General features: G+C 57.9%; 1 protein-coding gene across 1 annotated transcript in view; it reads right to left on the minus strand.

The window, feature by feature from the left end:
• The window catches only part of LOC144735875 (type II inositol 1,4,5-trisphosphate 5-phosphatase-like), a 46,788-nt gene that overhangs the window by 10,913 nt on the left and 11,244 nt on the right, over positions 1 to 24,631 (minus strand). The window contains exons 5-14 of the mRNA XM_078618438.1: positions 20,649 to 20,763; positions 16,517 to 16,633; positions 11,452 to 11,639; positions 10,750 to 10,861; positions 10,213 to 10,322; positions 9,704 to 9,839; positions 8,998 to 9,108; positions 7,595 to 7,760; positions 7,220 to 7,455; positions 4,793 to 4,822 (exon numbers count right to left, since the gene is read on the minus strand). Of these exons, the coding sequence (XP_078474564.1) occupies positions 4,793 to 4,822; positions 7,220 to 7,455; positions 7,595 to 7,760; positions 8,998 to 9,108; positions 9,704 to 9,839; positions 10,213 to 10,322; positions 10,750 to 10,861; positions 11,452 to 11,639; positions 16,517 to 16,633; positions 20,649 to 20,763 (1,321 nt within the window). The remainder of the gene's footprint in view (positions 1 to 4,792; positions 4,823 to 7,219; positions 7,456 to 7,594; positions 7,761 to 8,997; positions 9,109 to 9,703; positions 9,840 to 10,212; positions 10,323 to 10,749; positions 10,862 to 11,451; positions 11,640 to 16,516; positions 16,634 to 20,648; positions 20,764 to 24,631) is intronic.

A 24,631-nucleotide genomic window follows, 5' to 3' on the forward strand; every position in this document is an offset into this window, starting at 1 on the left:
CACAGAGATCCACAGACTCACACAGAGACCCATAGACTCACACAGAGACCCATAGACTCACACAGAGATCCACAGACTCACACAGAGACACATAGACTCACACAGAGACCCATAGACTCACACAGAGACCCATAGACTCATACAGAGACCCACAGACTCAGACAGAGACCCATAGACTCACACAGAGATCCACAGACTCACACAGAGACACATAGACTCACACAGAGACCCATAGACTCACACAGAGACCCATAGACTCACACAGAGATCCACAGACTCACACAGAGACCCATAGACTCACACAGAGACCCATAGACTCACACAGAGATCCACAGACTCACACAGAGACACATAGACTCACACAGAGACCCATAGACTCACACAGAGACCCATAGACTCATACAGAGACCCATAGACTCACACAGAGACCCATAGACTCACACAGAGATCCACAGACTCACACAGAGACACATAGACTCACACAGAAACCCATAGACTCACACAGAGACCCATAGACTCACACAGAGATCCACAGACTCACACAGAGACACATAGACTCACACAGAGATCCACAGACTCACACAGAGACCCATAGACTCACACAGAGACCCATAGACTCACACAGAGATCCACAGACTCACACAGAGACACATAGACTCACACAGAGACCCATAGACTCACACAGAGACCCATAGACTCACACAGAGATCCACAGACTCACACAGAGACCCATAGACTCACACAGAGACCCATAGACTTATACAGAGACCCATAGACTCACACAGAGACCCATAGACTCACACACAGACCCACAGACTCACACAGAGACACATAGACTCACACAGAGACCCATAGACTCACACAGAGACCCATAGACTCATACAGAGACCCATAGACTCACACAGAGACCTATAGACTCACACAGAGACCCATAGACTCACACAGAGACCCATAGACTCTCATAGAGACACATAGACTCACACAGAGACCCATAGACTCACACAGAGACACATAGACTCACACAGAGACACATAGACTCACACAGAGACCCACAGACTCACACAGAGACCCATAGACTCACACAGAGACACATAGACTCGCACAGAGACACATAGACTCACACAGAGACCCATAGACTCACACAGAGACCCATAGACTCACACAGAGACCCATAGACTCACACAGAGACCCATAGACTCACACAGAGACACATAGACTCACACAGAGACCTATAGACTCACACAGAGACCCATAGACTCACACAGAGACCCATAGACTCACACAGAGACCCATAGACTCACACAGAGACCCATAGACTCACACAGAGACCCATAGACTCACACAGAGACACACAGACTCACACAGAGACCCATAGACTCACACAGAGACACATAGACTCACACAGAGACCCATAGACTCACACAGAGACCCATAGACTCACACAGAGACACACAGACTCACACAGAGACCCATAGACTCACACAGAGACACATAGACTCACACAGAGACCCATAGACTCACACAGAGACCCATAGACTCACACAGAGACCCATAGACTCACACAGAGACCCATAGACTCACACAGAGACCCATAGACTCACACAGAGACACACAGACTCACACAGAGACCCATAGACTCACACAGAGACACATAGACTCACACAGAGACCCATAGACTCACACAGAGACCCATAGACTCACACAGAGACACACAGACTCACACAGAGACCCACAGACTCACACAGAGACACATAGACTCACACAGAGACCCATAGACTCACACAGAGACCCATAGACTCACACAGAGACACACAGACTCACACAGAGACCCATAGACTCACACAGAGACACATAGACTCACACAGAGACCCATAGACTCACACAGAGACCCATAGACTCACACAGAGACCCATAGACTCACACGGAGACCCATAGACTCACACAGAGACACATAGACTCACACAGAGACCCATAGACTCGCACAGAGACCCATAGACTCACACAGAGACACACAGACTCGCACAGAGACACACAGACTCACACAGAGACACATAGACTCACACAGAGACACATAGACTCGCACAGAGACACACAGACTCACACAGAGACACACAGACTCACACAGAGACCCACAGACTCGCACAGAGACACACAGACTCACACAGAGACACATAGACTCACACAGAGACCCACAGACTCACACAGAGACCCACAGACTCGCACAGAGACACTGTTGCAGCTTTAGCTCACTGTGTGCTCCTCTGACAGCGCTGTAGATCGGTGTCGGCGCTGTCCCCGTCTGTCAGAATCTGTCTCTCTCCAATAAATTTTCCTGTGCCTCGGAATTTCATTCTAAGTCCAATTTGTGCGCATTACAATTTCTATTCATGAATGAGCCAGTGAACCGGCGAGAGGGCCAGCGCATTAGCGAGCTGTTAAGCTAATTAATTAATTAATTAACTAATTAATAACTCGGCATGCCCCCCCCCAACCCGGCCACTGCGTGCGCGGGGATGGGGGGCGGGGAGTTGGGCACCATCGGTTGGTGTCTGTGGCCCCCGCCATGCCTCCCCTGGGACCCCCACAAGCTCCCATCCCCCCGCCCAGCACCCTGCGGGGGAGGCTCCTAAATCAGATAAGAGCTGCCGGGGATCGGGCGCTCAATTGAATTGAAATGCAATGGAATGGGATGGGATAGAAAAGCACAGTTCCATCATTGCGCAGAGAGCGTGGGGGGAAGATGGTGGGGGGGGGGGGTGAGCGAGGTCTCACCCCCCCCTCCCCACCATGTCCCAATGGGTCTTGTGGGTAATTTATCCGCCTGGGTGGCCGCCACGCGGTACAGCGGCTCCTCACAACGAGAAGGTTGCGAGATTCAAATATTTGCTCGGGGCGAGTCGACCCACGCCAGCGCCTCTCCCCCATCCGAGGTCTATCAACAAAGCGCCGCTCTTGTGGGGGGGGGAGGGGGTCAACGGTGGTCGTCTTACGTCGAGATTTCCCTGCCATAGGAACGTGGAACTTCCACCACTGGCTCCTCCTCCTCCCCCGTACACACGGGACGGAGCACCAGGGCGCCTCAATACTCACCCACCGCCCCCCCCGTCAGTCCTGGAGCCCCCCCCCCAAAACAGGAGGCCGACTCGGTGTTAATTGAGTACCTGGCGTGGTGTAGAAACACCGGCGCTGTGCCGTAGTTGAGGCTATGCTGGCCTAATTTGTATGGCTGTGTCTGTCTGGCTGTCTGGCTGTCTGTGCGTGTGTCTTTGTTGTGCGAGGCTGCGCATTAGTGGGGAGTGGCGGCGTGGCGGTTAGCGCGCCGCCCTACGGAACCGGGCGACCAGAGAACAATTCCCCCCAACACCCGGTCCTGGGCCTCCCCTTGGTCGACTCAGCCTCAAATTAGTACCTGGTGCGGTGTGAAAATATCGCCACTGGGGAGATAAAGGCGGCCGGGCGTCGTGCTAGCCACCCACCCCCTCATAGGTGCTTGCTAACAGCACTTTCCCCGACAGTCCGTGAAGGCTACAAGGGGGATCTTTGTCTTTGGCTATGCATGAGACTGTGGTGGTTCAAGTGCACGGCGCTGTGTGAAGGTGCGTGCGGGTGTGCGGCTCTCAGTGTGTGCGTAAGGCTACGTGTGACATTGAGTCACGGATTTAATTCATTTCATCTTCCATGCGGCCGAAACGCAAAAAACATCACGAATATAAAAACACGCAATGCATTCGTGTTGTCGGAAGGGAACACATCCAATCCCAACATGAAATGGGACCGAAGGTGATGGGAATTCATCAACTCGCTCCCTCCATCAGAGATCACCGGCCCCACCGCTCACCTCCGCCGCACGGCACACGTTCACTAAAGCAGGTGGCAGTAAGCAGTCATTTCACCATCCCCCCAACGTTCAAATAATCATGGACGAAGGGGTGGGGGGGCAGCCCCCCGAAAGGACTTAAGGCAGCGGGGAGCCGTGAGCGCACGCACGCATGATGGAAATTCCACAAAAGCACGAGAATTAGCCTGGCAGGTGACTTAACCCATGTATGTGTGAGTTCATGACACTAGCCAGCCATACACTGACCCCACCCCTAACCACACCAGCCACACACTGACCCTAACCACACCAGCCAGGCCCTGACCCTAACCACACTAGCCACACACTGACCCTGACCCTAACCACACCAGCTAGACACTGACCCCACCCCTAATCACACCAGCCAGACCCTGACCCTGACCCTAACCACACCAGCTAGACCCTGACCCCACCCCTAACCACACCAGTCAGACACTGACCCTGACCCTAATCACACCAGCCAGACCCTGACCCTAACCACACCAGCCAGACTCTGACCCTGACCCTAACCACACCAGCCACACACTGACCCCACCCCTAACCACACCAGCCACACACTGACCCTAACCACACCAGCCACACACTGACCCTGACCCTAACCACACCAGCCAGACACTGACCCTAACCACACCAGTCAGATTCTGACCCCACCCCTGACCACTCTAGCCAGACAGTCACTGGCAACCGCCGCAGTGGGGGGAGGTGTGGTTAGCGTGCGGTGGGGACGTCACCACATCTTCAGTGCGGTTGGTGTGGTTAGTTATTCAGCTAGCGGTGTGGTTGTTGTGGTTAGTGGGTGTGGTTAGTGGGTGTGGTTAGTGGGTGTGGTTAGTGGGTGTGGTTGTTGTGGTTAGTGGGTGTGGTTAGTGGGTGTGGTTAGTGGGTGTGGTTAGTGGGTGTGGTTAGTGGGTGTGGTTAGTGGGTGTGGTTAGGTACCTGCTCTGCTTTGGGAAACCCTTCATCACCCTGCAGACAGACAGACCGGAGTGCGTTAGGACAGGCAGTGTGTGTGTGTGATGTTCAGTGTGTGTGTTGGTCAGTGTGTATGTGTGATGGTGAGTGTGTGTTGGTCAAACAACCCCCTACCTCCTTGTGGTGCCGGTCGGACAACGCTGTTGTGGGCAGTGCCGTGGGGGGAGAGCCAATTCCGACTGGACGGGTGCAAGGGGGGGGTAACCCCTCCACCTTCAATAAATTACCACTAAACCACGTCTAAAATATCTCACTAATAAGCTTGTGCCGGAGGCCCGGGGGGACAGGTGTCTATGACGTCTCCTGGCCAAACCCCATTTGGCGGAGCCAGGAGATTGAATCTTTACCCTCGGGGCTCCTCCGGAAACAACAAAAAGCCACTACGCGTGGCCACGTGGAATGTTCGAACGCTCACTGCGGACGAGAGGCTGCCACTCCTCTGTTGGGAGCTGGACCGGTACTGCCTGAATCTCTGTGGTATTCAGGAGGTCCGGTGGACCGGCTCTGGCTCCTACCACCATGAGGGGTGGACAGTCCTCTACTCGGGGCAGGAGACTGCCAAACAACAGGGTGTGGCTCTTCTTCTGAACAAAATAATGAAGGGGGTGTGGGAGCGTGGCGGTGAGGTGTGGGAAGCTGTAAGCCCCAGGCTACTTTGAGCTCGCCTTGGTGGTCGTGGTTACTTATGCCCCCACCGAAGACGAACATCCGTGGAGGGATGCAGGCAAGGCCGATGAGTCAGATCCCTTCTATGACCTCCTGTCACAGGTTCTGGCTTAAGTGGCCCCTCGGGATAGAGTCATCTTGTTGGGTGACTTCAATGCCCGAGTTGGTCATGATGCTGGCACCTGGTCTGGAGTGATTGGAAGGCATGGGCCAGATCAGCTCAATAACAACGGAAGGAGGCTGCTAGATTTTTGTGCAGCCCATGGGCTTGTAATTACCGACACGCTGGTCCGGCATCGGCGCATCCACACAACATCATGGATGCATGCCAGGTCCAAATAAGAACATCTGCTGGACTACATAGTGACGGGACAATGTCCTTGACACCAGAACCTACCGTGAAGCTGATCTGCCCTCTGACCATCGACTTGTCATCTGTAAGATGCGCCTGCCATTCTTCCACTCCAACCTGTGACCAGGTGGCCTGGTCTCAGCTAGCTGATGAAAGTTGCAAGCGAGAATTTCATCATTGCTTGCGGCTGGGATTGGCATCGTCCCCCACTCCTCCTGATGTCGAGGGTAAATGGGCGAGGTTTAGTACTGACTCATGCAGCTGCAATGGCTGCATTGGGTACACAGTCCAGACCTCCCCAAAGACCCTGACAGTGGAGGTGTTCGGGATGGTTGAGGCACAGGTGGTGCATCAGCCAGTCGTCTCGGTCAGTCGACCCGTGGCACCTGGTCTGCCCCGTGACCTGCTGCCAGCGGGCGTTCGACACTTCACGTGGCCTCAAGGTGCACATAGCCTGGCACAAGCGTCGTGGTGACGTCACCGCCACTTAGTAGCGAATGGCGGTTGTTGTTTTTGTTGTTGTGTGTGATGGTCAGTGTTCGTGTGATATAGCTTGTGTGTGTGTCCTTCACACTGTTGCACGCACAGGTGGTGTGGGAGTTGCATGCTACGAGCCGTTACGTTAGTATTCAACACATGCAATGCGCGTGCAACGGCAGACACCGCATGCAGCTCACAGCCGCAGACGGGAGTCGGCCGACTCGCAGCTTCAGTGCCACGGGTTGGCTGATGAGGAGCCGCCCTCCACAGCCGCTTCCGAGACAAGTCAGGTCTCTGTGTGAGTCTGTGGGTCTCTGTGTGAGTCTGTGGGTCTCTGTGTGAGTCTGTGGGTCTCTGTGTGAGTCTGTGGGTCTCTGTGTGAGTCTGTGGGTCTCTGTGTGAGTCTGTGGGTCTCTGTGTGAGTCTGTGGGTCTCTGTGTGAGTCTGTGGGTTTTTGTGTCAGTCTGTGGGTCTCCGCGTGAGTCTGTGGGTCTCTGTGTGAGCCTGTGGGTCTCTGTGTGGGTCTGTGTGTCTGTGTGGGTCTCTGTGCGAGCCTGTGGGTCTCTGTGTGAGCCTGTGTGTCTCTGTGTGAGTCTGTGTGTTTCTGTGAGTCTGTGGGTCTCTGTGTGAGTCTGTGAGTCTCTGTGCGAGTCTGTGTGTCTCTGTGCGAGCCTGTGTGTCTCTGTGTGAGTCTGTGGGTCTCTGTGTGAGGCTGTGGGTCTCTATGGGATGGTGGCTGTTCTTCTAACTACACTACAAGTGTATGGTGCTGGTACTGCTACTGCTGAAACTGCTGCTGCTGCTGCTGCATGTTGAAACTGCTGCTGGTGGCGGTGGAGTTACTTGGTGTAGGTGGCGGTGGCGGCGTTGCCGTTGCCGCCGCGTGGCCTCACCAGCGCGAGCAGCACGCCGGGCCGCACCTCCCGCACCGGCTCGCGCATGCGGCACAGCGCCTGCAGCGAGGAGCCGAAGCAGCTGGGCAGGTAGGAGCCGCTCACGGTCACAAAGTAGTCCTTGCCGCCCGCCAGGTGCAACACCAGGATGTCCTCCACGCGGTCGTCGCCCGAGTTGAGGCGGGGGGCGGTCGACTTGTTCACGTAGACCTCCAGCTCCACCTCCATAGTGCCTCCTGAGAGGGGGAGGGGGGAGGGGGGAGCGGGGCGGTGCAGGAGAGAAGTCGGGGACCGTGTCCCCCGAGTCCCGCACGAGGAGGAGCCGCATCGATACGGAAACTCGCCGGGCACCGCTAGACGTCACCGGGAACTCACCGGGCTTGATGATGGCCTTGCTGGGCGAGGCGCTGAGCCACTCCTTGCAGTAGGAGGTCTCGTCGAGTTTGCAGATGAACTCGAACTGGCACGGGCCCTGCCCGTCGTTGGTGATGAACAGCGACTGCACCTGCAGCTGCAGGAACTTCACCTCCGGGAACACAAACTGGGGCACACAGGCAGCACACACACACACACATTCATTAAACTCCGCAAACGCACGTTACACCCCGGCACACACACACACAGTATCACACATGGTACAACAACCCCCACACATACACGGCACACACACATGGTATACAACTACGCTGAGGTTTACAAAAAGATCCCCTGTGTAGCCTTAACTGACTGATGCTGTTAGCGAGCACCTATGAAGGCCGGCACGGCACACGGCGGCCAGTACAACGCCCGGCCGCCTTTGTCTCCCTAGTGGCGATGTTTACACACCGCACCAGGTACTCATTTGAGGCTGAATCGACCTAGGGGAGGCCCAGGACCGGTTCAGATAATCGTCCCACTTGTACACACACACACGCGTGTACACGCACGCACACACACTCACGTACACGCACGTACACACACACACACGCGCGTACACGCACGTACACGCACGTACACGTACACGCACGTACACACACACACGCGCGCGTACACGCACGTACACGTACACGCACGTACACACACACGCACGTACACGCACGTACACACACACGCGCGTACACGCACGTACACACACACGCGCGTACACGCACGTACACACACACGCGCGTACACGCACGTACACACACACGCGCGTACACGCACGTACACACACACGCGCGTACACGCACGTACACACACGCGCGTACACGCACGTACACACACGCGCGTACACGCACGTACACACACACGCGTACACGCACACACGCATACACGCACGCACACACGCATACACGCACACACACGCGCGTTCACGCACACACGTACACACACACGCGCGTACACACACACGCGCGTACACGCACACACGTACACGCACGTACGTACACACACACGCGCGTACACGCACGTACGTACACACACACGCGCGTACACCCACACACACACACGCGCGTACATGCACACACGCGTGTATACGCACGTACACACACACGCGCGTACACGTACACACACAAGCGCGTACACGCACACACACACGCGCGTACACGCACACACACACGCGCGTACACGCACACACACACGCGCGCGTACACGCACACACACACGTGTACACGCACACACACACGTGTACACGCACACACACACGTGTACACGCACACACACACGTGTACACGCACACACACGCGTGTACACGCACACGCGTGTACACGCACACGCGTGTACACGCACACGCGTGTACACGCACACGCACTCGCCGTCACCTCGCGCTGGCTGAGCGTCACCGAGGGGAGGCACTCGTTCTCCATCTTGTCCATGGTCTTGACGACGTCCTCAAACACGCGCTTGTAGAGCCCCGTGTCGAGCACGCTCACCTGCGTCCACCACCACCACCACCACGTCAACCACAGTGCACACCACCACCACCACCACCACGTCAACCACAGTGTACACCACCACGTCCACAACCACAGTGCACACCACCACGTCCATCACAAAGCCCATCACCACGTCCACCACGTCGTACATCACCATGCCCACCGCTACGTCCACCACGTTAACCGCGTCCACCACCACCTCCATCACCACCATGTCAACCACCATGTCAACCACCACCATGTCAACCACCACCATGTCAACCATCACTGCGTGCACCACCACCATGTTAACCACCATGTCGACCACCACCGCGTCCACCACCATGTCAACCACCACCATGTCCACCACCACCATGTCAACCATCACTGTGTACACTACCACCATGTCAACCACCACCATGTCCACCACCATGTCAACCATCACTGCGTGCACCACCACCATGTCCACCACCATGTCGACCACCACCATGTCCACCACCACCTCCACCACAACCACGTCCACCAGGTGCCCGCCCCCCTTTCCCCTAACCCACTTTGCCCCTCCCCCCCTTGCCCCCCTCTCCCCTCCCCCCCTTGCCCGCCCCCCGCGCACCGCGATGTCGAAGACGGCGCTGACGGGCTTGTGGTCGCTCACGCACAGCTCCATGTGGCTGCCGTAGCGCCGCAGCTGCACGCCGGGGCCCTTCCACAGCACGCGGTCGCACCACGCCGGCACCCGGCACTTCTCGCTGGCCACGCACGGGGGGCACAGCGGCAATCACCATCGTCAGAGGCAGTGAGTGACGTCATCACCATCGTCAGAGGCAGTGAGTGACGTCATCAGCATTGTCATCACCATCGTCAGAGGCAGTGAGTGACGTCATCAGCATCGTCAGAGGCAGTGAGTGACGTCATCACCATCGTCAGAGGCAGTGAGTGACGTCATCAGCATCGTCAGAGGCAGTGAGTGACGTCATCAGCATCGTCAGAGGCAGTGAGTGACGTCATCAGCATCGTCAGAGGCAGTGAGTGACGTCATCAGCATAGTCAGCGACAGCAATGGACAGCGTTGTGCAGCGACTGCATGGCGAGTGTGCAGCGTGTCTCGCGCCCCCCCCGCACCTCGTGTCCCACTTGCTGGAGCCCGTGTCGTACTTGTACGTGGGCTGGAAGGTGACGGCTCCCTCCGAGTAGCCCGAGAACGCCGCCTTCTTCCCCTTCTGCTGGCTCAGCTGGCACGCCGCACCAGACAAAGGTTGCCCCTCCGTCGCACGCACACACACACACACAGGCACGCACACGCACACACGCACGCACACACACACGCACACACACACACGCACGCACGCACACGCACACGCACGCACACGCACGCACACACGCACGCACACACACACGCACACACACGCACGCACGCACGCACACACACACACACACGCACGCACACACACAGGCACGCACACACGCACACACACACACGCACGCACGCACACGCACGCACACGCATACACACACACGCACGGCCAGCCACACAAACTCACACACGTACGGCCACAGACACACGCACACCCGAGTTGCGTAACCGATCGCTCAGGCGTGGACTCGGCTGAGGCTCGACACACAATGGCCGGCTCTGGGCGACCCCCCCCGCCCCCCAACCTGGTCATGCTGCTGCAGCGTCTGGAAGTCCTGGTCCTCGATGAGCAGCTTCACCTTCTCCACGTCCACCTCAGTCAGCCGGTAGTTGAGGTCGCCCAGCCACAGGATGATGCTGCCCGGGAGACAAAGGCCAAGTGACACTTGCTACCCCCCCCCCTCCCCCGCGGAGCCCACTCAGGCTGCAGGTCGGCTCGGCGCTGCGGTAACAATAAAACCGGACTGCGACGGAATCACCGATCTCGCCAATATTAGGCAATCAATGAATGGGGGCGTGTCACATCATCACTCGATCCACGGATCAATTGGCAATGAATCGGCACGGTGATTAACCCGCAAATTACGATTAACCCACTCTTTTTGATGTTTGTTTACTATGGAGCAGAATCGATACAATTAATCGCGTTTAACGATCCTCAAAGACACAGCCCTTCAGCCAACGCCACGCCCACTTTCTTCCATAAATGGGCAAATTTCTGAACTGTTAGGCGGCCGCCCACGACGGGCCACCGGGAGCGAAGATGCCAAGGTGAGCGGGAGTCATTCGCGGTCGATACGCAACGCAGCATTAACCAGGGCGGCCTGCCGGAATTCGAACCACCCAATTCTGCAACGAGCGGCGAACAACTCCCCCTGCCGCTGGGCCACGCCGGGTCAGATTGTCGCGCGTGGCCGGGGCGGACCCCCGCAGGGTGGCCCACTCACTCGTGGTTGGGGATGGAGAGGCGCGGCAGGGTGGCGTCGATCTGCGGGAAGGAGAGGCGTGAGACGATGTCGCGGTAGTCCTGGTTGCGGCGCTCCACCTCCTCGGTGTGTGCGGCGAGGTGAGCGTTCACCACGCACAGCGCCGAGCTGTGCAGCAGGAAGCGCACCGCCACGCCGCCCTTGTTGCCCTGCCGCACGCACAGCGACGCGCACGCCAAGACAGACGTGAGCGAGTGTGGTGACGTCACCATCATTTAGTGGCGGACGGCGGGTGTTGGTGAGCGTGAGCGTGTCGAGTGTCGAGTGCGGTGAATGAGCATGGTGAACATGGTGAGCGCGAGTTTGGTGAGTGTTTTAGGCGATTGAGTGCGAGTGTGGCAAGCGTGAGTGTGGCGAGTGTGGCGAGTGTGGCGAGTGTGGCGAGTGTGGCGAGTGTGGCGAGTGTGGTGAGCAAGGTAAGTGTGGTGAGCGTGGTGAGTGTGGTGAGTGAGGTGAGTGTGGTGAGTGTGGCGAGTGTGGTGAGTGTGGCGAGTGTGGTGAGTGTGGTGAGCAAGGTAAGTGTGGTGAGCGTGGTGAGTGTGGTGAGTGAGGTGAGTGTGGTGAGTGTGGCGAGTGTGGTGAGCAAGGTAAGTGTGGTGAGCGTGGTGAGAGTGGTGAGCGTGGTGAGAGTGGTGAGCGTGGTGAGAGTGGTGAGTGTGGTGAGTGTGGTGAGTAAGGTGAGCGTGGTGAGCGTGGTGAGCGTGGTGAGAGTGGTGAGCGTGGTGAGCGTGGTGAGAGTGGTGAGCGTGGTGAGTGTGGTGAGCGTGGTGAGCGTGGTGAGTGTGGTGAGCGTGGTGAGTGTGGTGAGTAAGGTGAGCGTGGTGAGCGTGGTGAGTGTGGTGAGCGTGGTGAGTGTGGTGAGTGTGGTGAGTAAGGTGAGCGTGGTGAGCGTGGTGAGTGTGGTGAGCGTGGTGAGCGTGGTGAGCGTGGTGAGCGTGGTGAGTGTGGTGAGCAAGGTGAGTGTGGTGAGCGTGGTGAGCGTGGTGAGTGTGGTGAGTGTGGTGAGTGTGGTGAGTGTGGTGAGCGTGGTGAGTGTGGTGAGTAAGGTGAGCGTGGTGAGTGTGGTGAGTGTGGTGAGCGTGGTGAGTGTGGTGAGTGTGGTGAGTAAGGTGAGCGTGGTGAGTGTGGTGAGTGTGGTGAGCGTGGTGAGCGTGGTGAGTGTGGTGAGTAAGGTGAGCGTGGTGAGCGTGGTGAGCGTGGTGAGCGTGGTGAGCGTGGTGAGCGTGGTGAGCGTGGTGAGCGTGGTGAGCGTGGTGAGCGTAGTGAGCGTGGTGAGCGTGGTGAGCGTGGTGAGCGTGGTGAGTGTGGTGAGTGTGGTGAGTGTGGTGAGCGTGGTGAGTGTGGTGAGTGTGGTGAGCGTGGTGAGTGTGGTGAGTGTGGTGAGCGTAGTGAGCGTGGTGAGCGTGGTGAGCGTGGTGAGCGTGGTGAGTGTGGTGAGCGTGGTGAGCGTGGTGAGCGTGGTGAGCAAGGTGAGTGTAGTGAGTGTGGTGAGTGTGGTGAGCGTGGTGAGCGTGGTGAGTGTGGTGAGCAAGGTGAGTGTGGTGAGTGTGGTGAGCGTGGTGAGTGTAGTGAGCAAGGTGAGTATGGTGAGTGTGGTGAGTGTGGTGAGTGTGGTGAGCGTGGTGAGTGTAGTGAGCGTGGTGAGTGTGGTGAGCGTGGTGAGCGTGGTGAGTGTAGTGAGTGTGGTGAGTGTGGTGAGCGTGGTGAGTGTGGTGAGTGTGGTGAGCAAGGTGAGTGTGGTGAGTGTGGTGAGCGTGGTGAGTGTGGTGAGTGTAGTGAGCGTGGTGAGCGTGGTGAGTGTGGTGAGCAAGGTGAGTGTGGTGAGTGTGGTGAGTGTGGTGAGCGTGGTGAGTGTAGTGAGCGTGGTGAGCGTGGCGAGTGTGGTGAGTGTGGTGAGCAAGGTGAGTGTGGTGAGTGTGGTGAGCGTGGTGAGTGTGGTGAGCGTGGTGAGTGTAGTGAGCGTGGTGAGCGTGGTGAGCAAGGTGAGTGTGGTGAGTGTGGTGAGCGTGGTGAGCGTGGTGAGCGTGGTGAGTGTGGTGAGCGTGGTGAGCGTGGTGAGCAAGGTGAGTGTGGTGAGCGTGGTGAGCGTGGTGAGCGTGGTGAGCGTGGTGAGTAAGGTGAGTGTGGTGAGCGTGGTGAGCGTGGTGAGCGTGGTGAGCGTGGTGAGCGTGGTGAGCGTGGTGAGCGTGGTGAGCAAGGTGAGTGTGGTGAGTGTGGTGAGCAAGGTGAGTGTAGTGAGCGTGGTGAGCGTGGTGAGCGTGGTGAGCGTGGTGAGTGTGGTGAGCGTGGTGAGCAAGGTGAGTGTGGTGAGTGTGGTGAGCGTGGTGAGCGTGGTGAGCGTGGTGAGCAAGGTGAGTGTGGTGAGTGTGGTGAGCGTGGTGAGCAAGGTGAGTGTAGTGAGCGTGGTGAGTGTGGTGAGCGTGGCGAGTGTGGTGAGTGTGGTGAGTGTGGTGAGCGTGGTGAGCGTGGTGAGTGTGGTGAGCAAGGTGAGTGTGGTGAGCGTGGTGAGCGTGGTGAGCAAGGTGAGTGTGGTGAGTGTGGTGAGCGTGGTGAGTGTGGTGAGCATGGTGAGTGTAGTGAGCCTGGTGAGCGTGGTGAGTGTGGTGAGCGTGGTGAGTGTAGTGAGCGTGGTGAGTGTGGTGAGTGTGGTGAGCAAGGTGAGTGTGGTGAGCGTGGTGAGTGTGGTGAGCGTGGTGAGTGTGGTGAGCGTGGTGAGTGTGGTGAGCAAGGTGAGTGTGGTGAGCGTGGTGAGCGTGGTGAGTGTGGTGAGTGTGGTGAGCGTGGTGAGCGTGGTGAGTGTAGTGAGCGTGGTGAGCGTGGTGAGCGTGGTGAGTGTGGTGAGCAAGGTGAGTGTGGTGAGTGTGGTGAGCGTGGTGAGTGTGGTGAGCGTGGTGAGTGTAGTGAGCGTGGTGAGCGTGGTGAGCAAGGTGAGTGTGGTGAGTGTGGTGAGCGTGGTGAGCGTGGTGAGCGTGGTGAGTGTGGTGAGCGTGGTGAGCGTGGTGAGCAAGGTGAGTGTGGTGAGTGTGGTGAGCGTGGTGAGCGTGGTGAGCGTGGTGAGCGTGGTGAGTAAGGTGAGTGTGGTGAGCGTGGTGAGCGTGGTGAGCGTGGTGAGCGTGGTGAGCGTGGTGAGCGTGGTGAGTGTGGTGAGCGTGGTGAGCGTGGTGAGCAAGGTGAGTGTGGTGAGTGTGGTGAGCAAGGTGAGTGTAGTGAGCGTGGTGAGCGTGGTGAGCGTGGTGAGCGTGGTGAGTGTGGTGAGCGTGGTGAGCAAGGTGAGTGTGGTGAGCGTGGTGAGCGTGGTGAGCGTGGTGAGCAAGGTGAGTGTGGTGAGTGTGGTGAGCGTGGTGAGTGTGGTGAGCGTGGTGAGCAAGGTGAGTGTAGTGAGCGTGGTGAGTGTGGTGAGCGTGGTGAGCGTGGTGAGTGTGGTGAGCAAGGTGAGTGTGGTGAGCGTGGTGAGCGTGGTGAGCAAGGTGAGTGTGGTGAGTGTGGTGAGCGTGGTGAGTGTGGTGAGCATGGTGAGTGTAGTGAGCCTGGTGAGCGTGGTGAGCGTGGTGAGTGTGGTGAGCGTGGTGAGTGTGGTGAGCGTGGTGAGTGTAGTGAGCGTGGTGAGTGTGGTGAGTGTGGTGAGCAAGGTGAGTGTGGTGAGCGTGGTGAGTGTGGTGAGCGTGGTGAGTGTGGTGAGCGTGGTGAGTGTGGTGAGCGTGGTGAGTGTGGTGAGCGTGGTGAGCAAGGTGAGTGTGGTGAGTGTGGTGAGCGTGGTGAGTGTAGTGAGCGTGGTGAGCAAGGTGAGTGTAGTGAGCGTGGCGAGTGTGGTGAGCGTGGTGAGCGTGGTGAGTGTGGTGAGCAAGGTGAGTGTGGTGAGCGTGGTGAGCGTGGTGAGCAAGGTGAGTGTGGTGAGTGTGGTGAGCGTGGTGAGTGTGGTGAGCATGGTGAGTGTAGTGAGCCTGGTGAGCGTGGTGAGCGTAGTGAGTGTGGTGAGCGTGGTGAGCGTGGTGAGTGTGGTGAGCGTGGTGAGTGTAGTGAGCGTGGTGAGTGTGGTGAGTGTGGTGAGCAAGGTGAGTGTGGTGAGCGTGGTGAGTGTGGTGAGCGTGGTGAGTGTGGTGAGCGTGGTGAGTGTGGTGAGCAAGGTGAGTGTGGTGAGCGTGGTGAGCGTGGTGAGTGTGGTGAGCGTGGTGAGCGTGGTGAGCGTGGTGAGTGTGGTGAGCAAGGTGAGTGTAGTGAGCGTGGTGAGCGTGGTGAGCGTGGTGAGCGTGGTGAGTGTGGTGAGCGTGGTGAGCATGGTGAGCGTGGTGAGTGTGGTGAGCGTGGTGAGTGTGGTGAGTGTGGTGAGTGTGGTGAGCGTAGTGAGTGTGGAGAGTGTGGAGAGTGTGGTGAGCAAGGTGAGTGTGGTGAGCAAGGTGAGTGTGGTGAGTGTGATGAGTGCGGTGAGCGTGGTGAGTGTGGTGAGTGTGGTGAGCAGGGTGAGTGTGGAGAGTGTGGTGAGTGTGGTGAGTGTGGTGAGTGTGGTGAGCAGGGTGAGTGTGGAGAGTGTGGTGAGCGTGGTGAGTGTGATGAGTGCGGTGAGCGTGGTGAGCGTGGTGAGTGTGGTGAGTGTGGTGAGCAGGGTGAGTGTGGAGAGTGTGGTGAGCGTGGTGAGTGTGGTGAGCAAGGTGAGTGTGGTGAGTGTGGTGGTTTGTGTGGTGAGTGTGATGAGTGCGGTGAGCGTGGTGAGCGTGGTGAGCGTGGTGAGTGTGGTGAGTGTGGTGAGCAGGGTGAGCGTGGTGAGCGTGGTGAGCGTGGTGAGTGTGGTGAGCAAGGTGAGTGTGGTGAGCAAGGTGAGTGTGGTGAGTGTGGTGAGCAAGGTGAGTGTGGTGAGTGTGGTGGTTTGTGTGGTGAGTGTGATGAGTGCGGTGAGCGTGGTGAGCGTGGTGAGTGTGGTGAGTGTGGTGAGTGTGGTGAGCAGGGTGAGTGTGGAGAGTGTGGTGAGTGTAGGGAGTGTGGTGAGTGTGGTGAGTGTGGTGAGTGTGGTGAGAGTGGTGAGCGCCCTCACCATCTTGCCCATGATTCCGGTCCCCACGGTCTCCGCCTCCACCTCGGAGATGAACGGGGCGTGCTCCTCCCGAGCGAACACCAGCAGCATCATCCCCACCAGCCTCACCAGCCTCACCTGCACATGGCGTCGTGCAGGCGTCATACCACACACAGCATCACACCAACCAGTTTCACGGCTCACCTACTCCTGACATGAAACCATCAGAATCGTCACACCAGCCGCACCAGCCTCACCTTACACACAGAATCATACCAGCGTCATCCCCCACCAGCGTCGACTGCACGCAGCAGTGCATGAGCATCATACCCAAACACAGAATCATACCCAGCAGCATCTCAGCGGCGCTGTCTCAACGTCTGACACGGCAATTATGGACCTCCGAGTACAGATGTTGCTTACGAATTTTCAACTCGCCCAACGATGTCCATGAAAGAGAGAGAGATTGTGAGTGGGGGAGCTGGGGCTGACTGCTAGGCCATGAGAGAGAGAGAGGGATGGTGAGTGGGGGAGCTGGGGGTGACTGCTAGGCCTTGAGAGAGAGGGAGAGATGGTGAGTGGGGGAGCTGGGGCTGACTGCCAGGCCTTGAGAGAGAGGGAGAGATGGTGAGTGGGGGAGCTGGGGCTGACTGCTAGGCCATGAGAGAGAGAGAGAGATGGTGAGTGGGGGAGCTGGGGCTGACTGCCAGGCCTTGAGAGAGAGAGAGAGAGATGGTGAGTGGGGAAGCTGGGGGTGACTGCTAGGCCATGAGAGAGAGGGAGAGATGGTGAGTGGGGAAGCTGGGGCTGACTGCCAGGCCTTGAGAGAGAGAGAGAGATGGTGAGTGGGGGAGCTGGGGCTGACTGCCAGGCCATGAGAGAGAGGGAGAGATGGTGAGTGGGGAAGCTGGGGGTGACTGCTAGGCCATGAGAGAGAGGGAGAGATGGTAAGTGGGGGAGCTGGGGGTGACTGCCAGGCCATGAGAGAGAGAGAGAGATGGTGAGTGGGGAAGCTGGGGCTGACTGCCAGGCCATGAGAGAGAGGGAGAGATGGTGAGTGGGGGAGCTGGGGGTGACTGCCAGGCCATGAGAGAGAGGGAGAGATGGTGAGTGGGGGAGCTGGGGGTGACTGCCAGGCCATGAGAGAGAGAGAGAGAGATGGTGAGTGGGGGAGCTGGGGCTGACTGCTAGGCCATGAGAGAGAGAGAGAGATGGTGAGTGGGGGAGCTGGGGATGACTGCCAGGCCATGAGAGAGGGAGAGATGGTGAGTGGGGGAGCTGGGGCTGACTGCTAGGCCATGAGAGAGAGGGAGATGGTGAGTGGGGGAGCTGGGGATGACTGCCAGGCCATGAGAGAGGGAGAGATGGTGAGTGGGGGAGCTGGGGGTGACTGCTAGGCCATGAGAGAGAGAGAGAGATGGTGAGTGGGGGAGCTGGGGATGACTGCCAGGCCATGAGAGAGAGGGAGATGGTGAGTGGGGGAGCTGGGGATGACTGCCAGGCCATGAGAGAGGGAGAGATGGTGAGTGGGGGAGCTGGGGCTGACTGCTAGGCCATGAGAGAGAGAGAGAGATGGTGAGTGGGGGAGCTGGGGATGACTGCCAGGCCATGAGAGAGGGAGAGATGGTGAGTGGGGGAGCTGGGGCTGACTGCTAGGCCATGAGAGGGAGATGGTGACTGGGGGAGCTGGGGGTGACTGCCAGGCCATGAGAGAGAGAGAGATGGTGAGTAGGGGAGCTGGGGCTGACTGCCAGGCCATGAGAGAGAGAGAGATGGTGAGTAGGGGAGCTGGGGCTGACTGCTCGGCCTTGAGAGAGAGAGATGGTGAGTGGGGGAGCTGGGGTTGACTGCCAGGCCATGAGAGAGGGAGAGAGATGGTGAGTGGGGGAGCTGGGGGTGACTGCTAGGCCATGAGAGAGGGAGGGAGAGATGGTGAGTGGGGGGGGGGTTGGGGCTGACCGCTAGGCCATGAGAGAGAGAGGGAGAGATGGTGAGTGGGGGTGGGTGGAGTTGGGGCTGACTGCCAGGTCACATGAATGAGCGTTTCATGGGGACCATCAACTCCGTAAACGCATTTTCACGCTCAGCGTGGCCAGCACACGCACAAAGAAGATGCCCACACACACAAAGACAAAGATCCCCTGTATAGCCTGTAACAGACTGTTGGGGCAAGTGATGTTAGCGAGCACCTATGAAGACTGTCACGGTGCACACAGGCAGGTAGTAATAATAATAGTCACATGTACACAGCGCCTTTCGAAAAGCTACTTGATGCGCTGTGCACCACAAGATGGATAAGCAGATGAACCGCGCGCCAAGGGGAGCCGAAGCAAAGCAGAGAAGCGGAATGAGAGCCGAGAGATGCGAGGGCGGGCACAGCGGACGTCCAGGCGAGCTGAGGGTGAGCTGCTGAGCAAGTGGCTGGGCAAGTGGGTGAGCGGCTGAGTGATTGGCTGAGCGGGTGAGTGAGTGAGCGGGTGAGTGTGTGGGCGAGCGGGTGAGTGAGTGGCTGAGCGGGTGAGTGTGTGGGTGAGTGGCTGGGTGAGTGGCTGAGTGATTGGCTAAGCGGGTGAGTGTGTGGGTGAGCGGCTGAGTGATTGGCTCAGCGGGTGAGTGTGTGGGTGAGCGGCTGAGTGAGTGGCTGAGCGGGTGAGTGATTGGCTGAGCGGGTGAGTGAGTGGGTGAGCGGGTGAGTGTGTGGGTGAGCAGCTGAGTGATTGGCTGAGCGGGTGAGTGTGTGGGTGAGTGGCTGAGTGAGTTGCTGAGCGAGTGAGTGTGTGGGTGAGTGGCTGAGTGAGTGGCTGAGCGGGTGAGTGTGTGGGTGAGCGGCTGAGTGAGTGGCTGAGCGAGTGAGTGTGTGGGTGAGTGGCTGAGTGAGTGGCTGAGCGGGTGAGTGTGTGGGTGAGTGGCTGAGTGAGTTGCTGAGCGAGTGAGTGTGTGGGTGAGTGGCTGAGTGAGTGGCTGAGTGGGTGAGTGTGTGGGCGAGCGGCTGAGTGAGTGGCTGAGCGGGTGAGTGTGTGGGTGAGCGGCTGAGTGATTGGCTGAGCGGGTGAGTGTGTGGGTGAGCGGCTGAGTGAGTTGCTGAGCGGGTGAGTGTGTGGGTGAGTGGCTGAGTGAGTGGCTGAGCGGGTGAGTGTGTGGGTGAGCGGCTGAGTGAGTGGCTGAGCGGGTGAGTGTGTGGGTGAGCGGCTGAGTGAGTGGCTGAGCGGGTGAGTGTGTGGGTGAGCGGCTGAGTGAGTGGCTGAGCGGGTGAGTGTGTGGGTGAGCGGCTGAGTGAGTGGCTGAGCGGGTGAGTGTGTGGGTGAGTGGCTGAGTGAGTGGCTGAGCGGGTGAGTGTGTAGGTGAGCGGCTGGGTGATTGGCTGAGCGGCTGAGTGAGTGGCTGAGCGGGTGAGTGTGTAGGTGAGCGGCTGAGTGAGTGGGTGAGCGGCTGAGTGAGTGGCTGAGCGGGTGAGTGTTTGGGTGAGCGGCTGAGGGAGTGTCTGAGCGGGTGAGTGTGTAGGTGAGCGGCTGGGTGATTGGCTGAGCGGGTGAGTGAGTGGGTGAGCGGCTGAGTGATTGGCTGAGCGGGTGAGTGAGTGGGTGAGCGGATGAGTGATTGGCTGAGCGGGTGAGTGTGTAGGTGAGCGGCTGGGTGATTGGCTGAGCAGGTGAGTGTGTAGGTGAGCGGCTGGGTGATTGGCTGAGCGGGTGAGTGAGTGGGTGAGCGGCTGAGTGAGTGGCTGAGCGGGTGAGTGAGTGGGTGAGCGGCTGGGTGATTGGCTGAGCGGGTGAGTGTGTGGGTGAGCGGCTGAGTGATTGGCTGAGCGGGTGAGTGTGTGGGTGAGCGGCTGATTGAGTGGCTGGGCGGGTGAGTGTGTGGGTGAGCGGCTGAGTGAGTGGCTGAGCGGGTGAGTGTGTGGGCGAGCGGCTGAGTGAGTGGCTGAGCGGGTGAGTGTGTGGGTGAGCGGCTGAGGGAGTGTCTGAGCGGGTGAGTGAGTGGGTGAGCGGCTGGGTGAGTGGCTGAGCGGGTGAGTGTGTGGGTGAGCGACTGAGTGAGTGGCTGAGTGTGTGGGTGAGTGGCTGAGTGATTGGCTGAGCGGGTGAGTGTGTAGGTGAGTGGCTGGGTGATTGGCTGAGCGGGTGAGCGTGTGGGCGAGCGGCTGGGCGAGCACCTTGACGTATCGCGCCCCAGTGTGCAGGCTCTCGGTAACGGCGCGGAGCCACTCCTCCTCCTTGGGGGAGTCGCTGAACACAAACGCCTCCTTGCTCAGGTCCAGCTCCTGGAACCTGCGGCACCACACGCAGAGGTCGCGCACATCGGGTCAACGGGTCGTCGGCTCACCGCGACTTCCAATGCCGTCTGCGCCACCAACACCACCACCACCACCACGGCTTCCTTCCCTCGGCCAGATCCTGCTGCTGCTGCTGCTCAATCCCAGATCACCTGCTCTACCAGCAAGAGAGTTTCATCTCATCCACCACACTTCCACGTTACAACCCTCTCCCAACAGTTCACTCACTCACCCACTTATAATAATTCATAATTATAACTTAAAATCATAAATTGCGCTATGCATGGCAAGAAGTGAGAGAGAGAGGTTTGAAAATAACTGAAGAGAGAAACAAAGCCATTTCAAACACAGGCGTTTTTCGTGGAGAAGTGAAGATGTGGAGCAGCCTCGCAGGTCTCCTTGCCTCGAAGGGCCAACGAGCTCCAGAGTTGAGGTGACGCACTTGGCAAGGCGCCGGTCACTTTCCCACGCATCAACTCGCTCATGCTAACACACTCACACTCACACTAACACACACACACTGACTCACGCTAACACACTCACACACACACACACTGACTCACACTAACCCACTCACACTAACACACACACACACACTGACTCACGCTAACCCACTCACACTAACACACACACACACACTGACTCACGCTAACACACTCACACTAACACACACACTCACGCTGACACACTCACTCTCCCACTAACACACACACACACTGACTCATGCTAACACACTCACACTAACACACACACTCACGCTAACACAACAACAATAACAACCGCCATTCGCCACTAAGTGGCGGTGACGTCACCACGACGCTTGTGCCAGGCCATGTGCACCCTGAGGCCACGTGAAGTGTCGAACGCCCGCTGGCAGGAGGTCACGGGGCAGACCCAGGTGCCACGGGTCGACTGACCGAGATGACCGAGATGACTGGCTGATGCACCACCTGTGCCCCCTACTGTGCCAACTTGCTGTGCTTTAGCCACCCGGCGCTCCGCTCGTTGTTGTGAGCGTCGCTCCTCCGCCCTCCGTTGTTGTCGGAGGGCGACTGCCTCCAACTGCCCAGTAGCGTCCTTCACGAGCCTCCTCCACTGAGGCCGATCTTGACACCGCTGGTACCAGTCATCGGCAAGTCCACTCAGCTCCACGTCCTCCTGTACCACATCACTCCATCTCTTCTCTAGCCCGTGCCGCGCCCGTTTAGCCCCCTCGATCCGGCCAAACAAAAGCTGTTTAGGCATGCGGTGGCTGGGCATGCGGGCTACATGACCCAGCCAACGCAGCCTTGCCTGCCGGAGGAGCTCACTGATGGGACTTTGCCCAGATCTTTCAAGGACTTGTGAGCTCCTCACACAATCCAGCCTGGTTAAACCCAGGATGGATCGTAGGCAGGCCAGCCTAAATGTTTCCAACCGGCGAAGATGCTCCACTAGGGGGGTCCACGTTTCGCAAGCGTAGAGAAGGGAGGGAATGACCGTGGCCGAGAAGACCTGAAGCTTCGTGCGGAGCGACAGACCAGGTAGCTTCCACACAGCGTTACGCAACCGATGAAAAGATATTGCCGCTCGACTGATTCGGAGTGAGACCTCTGCTGATAAACTGGAGCCGGTCATGAGCACACTGCCCAGGTATGGGAAACTCTCTACTCTCTCCACAACTGCCCCATCACCGATTGGGAGTTGTGGGGGCGGAGTGCCCGATGGTACAAAATACCCAGGCAGGTGCTTAGTTTTGGTGGGGCTGATGGTAAGGCCCCACCTCTTAGTGGCACACTCCAGTCTCAGCAGCAGCGTCTCCAACTCCTCTTCTGAATGAGCAGCTATTACCAAATCATCGGCATACATAACGTGGTTGACCAATAGGGAGCCATCCCTTGATCGCACCCGGGCGTCGATCAGCCTCCCATTATATCTGTACCAAATGGTAATTCCCCCGGTACAGCTATTGAAGGCTTCACGAACTACGCAGTCGAAATAGATGTTAAATAATGTGGGAGCCAGAGGACATCCCTGTCGCACCCCAAGGTGTACAGGGAAAGGCTCCGACTCCCGGCCACGTAGTTTTACCCGGGCCCGCTCACCATCATGAAGGTCCTTAATGATCGTGAGCAGAGGGTCAGGGACTCCGAAAGCACGAAGAACAACCCAGAGCCCAGTCCTACTGATGGTATCATAGGCCTTGACCAGGTCAATAAAGCAGAGATGTAGGTCTTTTTGGAATTCCCTACACCTCTGCTGTAGCAGACGGACAGAAAATATGGCATCTGTGCAGGACCGCCCTTTCCTGAAACCACATTGGGGCTCCGCAAGCCTCTCCTCAGCATGCCTAGCAAGGCGATGTTGAATAATCCTTGCCAGGACCTTACCCGGCACACTGAGGAGTGAGATGCCCCTGTAGTTGTTACAGTCGGTACGGTCCCCCTTCTTAAAGAGGGGGACCACCAGGGCATCCTTCCAGTCCTGCGGAACCCGTCCAGTGGTCCAGACTGTTGTTATGATGTCATATAGGGCAGTCTGTGCACAAACGCCACCCTCCCTCAGCATTTCGCCTGGGAGATCATCTCTGCCCGGTGCCTTCCCTGGTCTCAGACTCCGGATCGCCCTCAGTACTTCCTCAACAGCTGGTACCTCAGCCAGCCACTCACAGGGGGTGACCTCTTCCAATATTTGAGGCACCGCAGCCTCAGCAGGGTTATCCCCACTTTGTGCCATGATGTTTTCCTGGCTGAGAGATTTTCCCTCCCCCAGGACCTCACAGAAATGCTCAGCAAATCTGCAAACCTGTTCCTGGGGGTCGGAGATTGGATCACCGTTTTTTCCTCTAATGATGGTAATAGGTGTGGCGCTACAGGTTACTTTTTTGATGGAGTTAAATAGTGATTTGTGATCGCGGGCTACTGAGGCAGACTCCATCTCCTCAGCAACCCGCGACCACCACCCATCCTTACAGCGCCTCACGGCTCTCCGAACCTCCGAGCGAAGACTGCGGTAAACCTCCTCATTCTCTGACGTGGGATGCTGTAGGCGATGAGAGTGGGCCTGTCGCTTTTTCTCAATTAACCTGAACACCTCCTCCGTCAGCCAGGGTTCCCGGGGAGGTCTGGACCGCGTACCCAAAGCAGCCATTGCAGCTGCATGAGTCACAGTCTTAAACCTCGCCCATTTACCCTCGACATCAGGTGGAGTGGGGGACGATGCCAACCCCAGCTGCAAGCGCTGATGAAATTCTCGCTTGCAACTTTCATCAGCTAACTTAGACCAGGCCACTTTTGGTTGGAATGGGATCCTGGGTGTACACCCACCACCGGAGTGGAAGAATGGCAGGCGCATCTTACAGATGACTAGTCGATGGTCAGAGGGCAGATCAGCTCCACGGTAGGTCCTGGTGTCAAGGACATGGGCTCGCATCCGCTGGTCCGTCACTACGTAGTCCAGCAGATGTTCTTGCTTGGACCCGGCATGCATCCATGATGTTGTGTGGATGCGCCGATGCCGGAAGAGCGTGTTGGTAATTACAAGCCCATGGGCTGCACAAAAATCTAGCAGCCTCCTACCGTTATTATTGAGCTGATCTGGCCCATGCCTTCCAATCACTCCAGACCAGGTGCCAGCATCATGACCAACTCGGGCATTGAAGTCACCCAACAAGATGACTCTGTCCCGAGTGGCCACTTTAGCCAGCACCTGTGACAGGAGGTCATAGAAAGCGTCCGACTCATCGGCTTTGCCTGCATCCCTCCACGGATGTTCGTCTTCGGTGGGGGCATAAGTAACCACGACCACCACTCCTCGCCTCTGGTTGATGGGAAGGCGAGCCCAAAGTATCCTGGGGCTTACAGCTTCCCACACCTCACCGCCAC

Source organism: Lampetra planeri, chromosome 57, assembly GCF_965212315.1.
Source record: "Lampetra planeri chromosome 57, kcLamPlan1.2.h2, whole genome shotgun sequence".
Taxonomy (NCBI): domain Eukaryota; kingdom Metazoa; phylum Chordata; class Hyperoartia; order Petromyzontiformes; family Petromyzontidae; genus Lampetra; species Lampetra planeri.